This window comes from Vollenhovia emeryi, unplaced genomic scaffold (genome assembly GCF_000949405.1).
Source record: "Vollenhovia emeryi isolate VEMERY1.0 unplaced genomic scaffold, V.emery_V1.0 DF942608.1, whole genome shotgun sequence".
In the NCBI taxonomy this organism is placed as follows: Eukaryota; Metazoa; Arthropoda; class Insecta; order Hymenoptera; family Formicidae; genus Vollenhovia; species Vollenhovia emeryi.
Window position 1 is genome coordinate 1 of NW_011963758.1, and position 3,631 is coordinate 3,631.

The window sequence follows — 3,631 nt, forward strand, 5'->3', positions numbered from 1 at the left end:
TGGGGCGGGAGGGGCAGGGGGAGGGGCGGGAGGGGGTGGGGCGCGCGCAGCGCGCCGTGCCAAAAACACTTGCGACTTACGTGTTTAATCAACTTTACCGCGGGAAGGAATTTTCGTCCTCGAATCTGCTTGTATTATAGTATTTATTGGTTAGGTTACTAACTTATCATTCATCACATAGCCACCGCACAGACATCGAATGTCGCGCATTTTTACGTCATTATGCATGCTCGGTTATTATACACATTTAAAATTGGTGCGCTTTTTGCACGTAACCACATAAACTCTACGACCAATCACAGGATTATGTTGATAGAAGTGGTTCTGTGATTGGCGATACGCAGGTTACGCTTATGCAAGTTACGCTCCATGTGGTGCCACCCTTAAAATAGTGACTAACGTTAGAATTACTATAAAACAAACGAAGCGCATCACATTTGTTTGGAAAGTCGCATACACGTGCAATAATGTTAAGTTTGTTCGAATTTGCGCGTCTTCTTGATAATAAAGAAGAATTAATAGATTTTTTAATTCAGCATGGCGTATTAGCAAATACAATTAAGTGTAGTCGGTGCGGTAACGATATCAATATTAATAAAGATACATTAATATATCGATGTACAAGACGATCTTACATAAAGAACGTACACAAGAGACGTGTTTCCAAGATGTGCAACTTCTACAGAACTGCTAGAGTTGGTACTTGGTTCCATCAAAGCAATTTAGACATTGCTACTATCTGTAAGATAGTAGCATGTTTTTTGATGTTCCGGCATCCACGGCAGGACGACACAGTGGATGAAACTGGCGTAGCGCGGGCCACAATTGTAGATTGGTTCAGTTTTTGCCGAGAGGTAAATATATCTTCATTTATTTTAATAATTGCACTGCGTGTTAAAAAAATAAAATTAATGTAGAAAACTAAATGTTAATATTCTTTGCAGGTCTGTGTGTTCTGGGTAGACAAGCATAGCGAGAAGCTCGGTGGCCCAGGACATACAGTTGAGATCGACGAGGCAAAAATTGGAAAAAGAAAATACAATCGTGGCCGACTCGTTAAAGGGAACTGGATTTTTGGAGGATACGAGCGAGAATCAAAGAAAGTCTTCATCGTTCCAGTCGAGGATCGGACAGAAGAGACACTCCTGAAGTGTATCAAGGAATGGATTCTGCCAGGAACCACCATCGTGTCAGATTGTTGGAAATCCTACAATTGCTTAAACAATGAAGGCTTCCAACATCTGACAGTGAACCATTCCTACAATTTTGTCGATCCTGAGAGTGGTGAGATATAAAAATATATTATATATAAATAGCAAATTATATTATTAATGTTGCTATGTTCTAATATATTTTTTTAATTTTCAGGTGCACACACTCAACATATAGAGCGCGTTTGGAGAGAGGTTCAGGGAAATATTCCAAAATACGGAACTAGATCCGAACATTATGTTGGATATTTGTCCGAATTTCTTTTCAAACGCACCTATAGCCGACTGGAACGCATTGAAGCTTTCTTTAAGACCATCGCGGAGCTGTATCCTCCAATGTCCGAAAACTTGCCAGCAGAATTCGAGGACCAACAGGAACCAAGTACCAGCACAGCTTGAAGACACATTTCTTGTATATGTTCTTTATACCATTTTTGATATCATTACCGCACTGACATTATCATTACACTTAATTGTATTTGAAAATATGTTGAATTAAAAAATCTATTAATCTTTTATACTTTAATTTATAATTTCGCGCACTTGTCTTAACTCAACGTATGCACAGCGCATATTTACGTCACTGCATATGATGTGCATTTAGTCCGATTTCGTCGGTATGACAGATTTCCTAACCCTAAAAGTTGTCAACTTTAACAATTAATATCTCGCTTCGCAGGGCAGAGCGACGATTTTGTCTAAGGAAAAAGTTGTTTCTCGTTAAAAAACGCGTCGAATGAGACCAAAATGATTGATTTTGGAGGTGATGTAGCTATTCTGAACAATTACCGAATAGTGTTCTTTATATCCCATTTCACGAGCACGATCTCAAAAAGACGTCTATCCTACTCGGCACTTCGAAACGTTATGGTAAAAGGTCAATAATGTTTATAAGATTCTTATTACTTTGTCATACATTTTCGATAAATTGTCTGTGTCATTTTGAAGGTTTATTGTCTTGTTATTCTTTTTAATGAGGACCATTTCAGCAATTTCTCTTTTCTTTGTCTGTTTTTCTCTGTGTAAAATTTTAGGGTTGGACCAGTCGAAGTTATGATTTAATAATTCGCGATGTTTGCTAATCACTGAGTGGTTATCAGCGTCTTTTTTAATATTAGATTTGTGTTCTTTTACCCGTGTTTCCAAGTGTCTTTTTGTTTGACCGATATAACATGCGTCGCAATTGTCGCATTCTAGCATGTAAACTAACTCGGTTTGTTTCATGTTAATGAGTGGATCTTTTCCTTTTTTAATCACTGAGTTGAGTTTTTTGGGACAGTATACACAGGATCGAAACCTCGGTCTTTTAAAATTCTGTGAATGCCTTCGCTTATGTCTTTAACGTATGGAACCGTTACAAAATTTTTATTGAGCAAGAATTTATTCGTTTCATTATTGTTGTTCATATCGTTTGTAATATTCCTGTGTTTTAATTGTTTTAGTCTCTTATTAACTAGTTTATTGATTATTTGTGTTGGATAACAGTTGTTAGTGAGAATGGATTTTACTATGTCTATGTTTGAATTATGGAACCGCTCGTTGGATAACAGAATGGCACGGTCGACTAAATTAGTTACAATGTTCGCTTTGTAGTTAAATGGGTGATTGGAAAGAAATTTCTTTCCAATCACCCATCCATTTTCGTAATATACATGAGCACACGGACACACTACTACGATACATCACACCCATACATAAACACGAAAGTTTAATACTAACTATACTCTTATTTTAAACGTCTAATCCCAATTTAGAGGGTTTCACAGTAATTCTACATGTCATCGAATCCAGGGAAACTCAGTTTCATGTGAGTACAAGTTGTAGAACTTTTATACGGTAAAACTTCGGAAACACGGACCCAGCCCCAATGACCTTGACCTTGGCATATGTTGTCAAGGTCACCTTACTGAGTGACCTTCAGAAGGTTTTAGCCGTCGCTCGTTGTTTGTTAAAAAGTTATAAAGAAAAGAAGTTTCGCAAATGCTATGTAGTTCACGATATCGTGTACGTTTAGGATGGCCTCACGTGGAAAGTTTCTGACACCATATACAATTCAAAAAATGTATAAGTGTCTTTGATATTATTAAGCATACGAATGAGAGTAAGCTATCCACAGTAACATCACAACAAATCCCTTACAGTCGAATTTCACTCGTCAAGCTTACGACTCGCGACGTGCTACTAACGTAAGATGTTACTTCACGAGTTTCTTCATCTCACGTATAAAAAAGATGAGCTCATTAGATATTTGAGCGAGAAAAAAGTAATTCGCCAAGACATTGAGTGTCCACAGTGCAAAAATATTGTGAATGTGACATACGAGTCAGACAAACACGTTCTACACTGTACCAATAAATACTACACGCAGATATTTACAATATATATTTTCCGTTATTATATCTGCCATATATCTATTGACC

General features: G+C 37.3%; 1 protein-coding gene across 1 annotated transcript; it reads left to right on the top strand.

Moving 5' to 3' along the window:
* The first annotated feature begins 137 nt into the window (after positions 1-137).
* Positions 138-1,887, top strand: LOC105568241. Its single transcript, XM_012023733.1, has 3 exons — positions 138-854; positions 945-1,284; positions 1,369-1,887. Exons 1-3 carry the CDS (start codon positions 468-470, stop codon positions 1,608-1,610), a joined length of 969 nt encoding a protein of 322 aa, XP_011879123.1. The 5' UTR covers positions 138-467; the 3' UTR covers positions 1,611-1,887.
* Positions 1,888-3,631: the final 1,744 nt, after the last annotated feature.

Coding starts and splice junctions, on each gene's coding strand:
- LOC105568241 (XM_012023733.1), top strand. CDS start 468: ATGTTAAGTTTGTTCGAATTTGCGCGTCTTCTTGATAATAAAGAAGAA. Junction 855..944: donor GGTTCAGTTTTTGCCGAGAG/GTAAATATATCT, acceptor TATTCTTTGCAG/GTCTGTGTGTTCTGGGTAGA. Junction 1,285..1,368: donor TTTTGTCGATCCTGAGAGTG/GTGAGATATAAA, acceptor TTTAATTTTCAG/GTGCACACACTCAACATATA.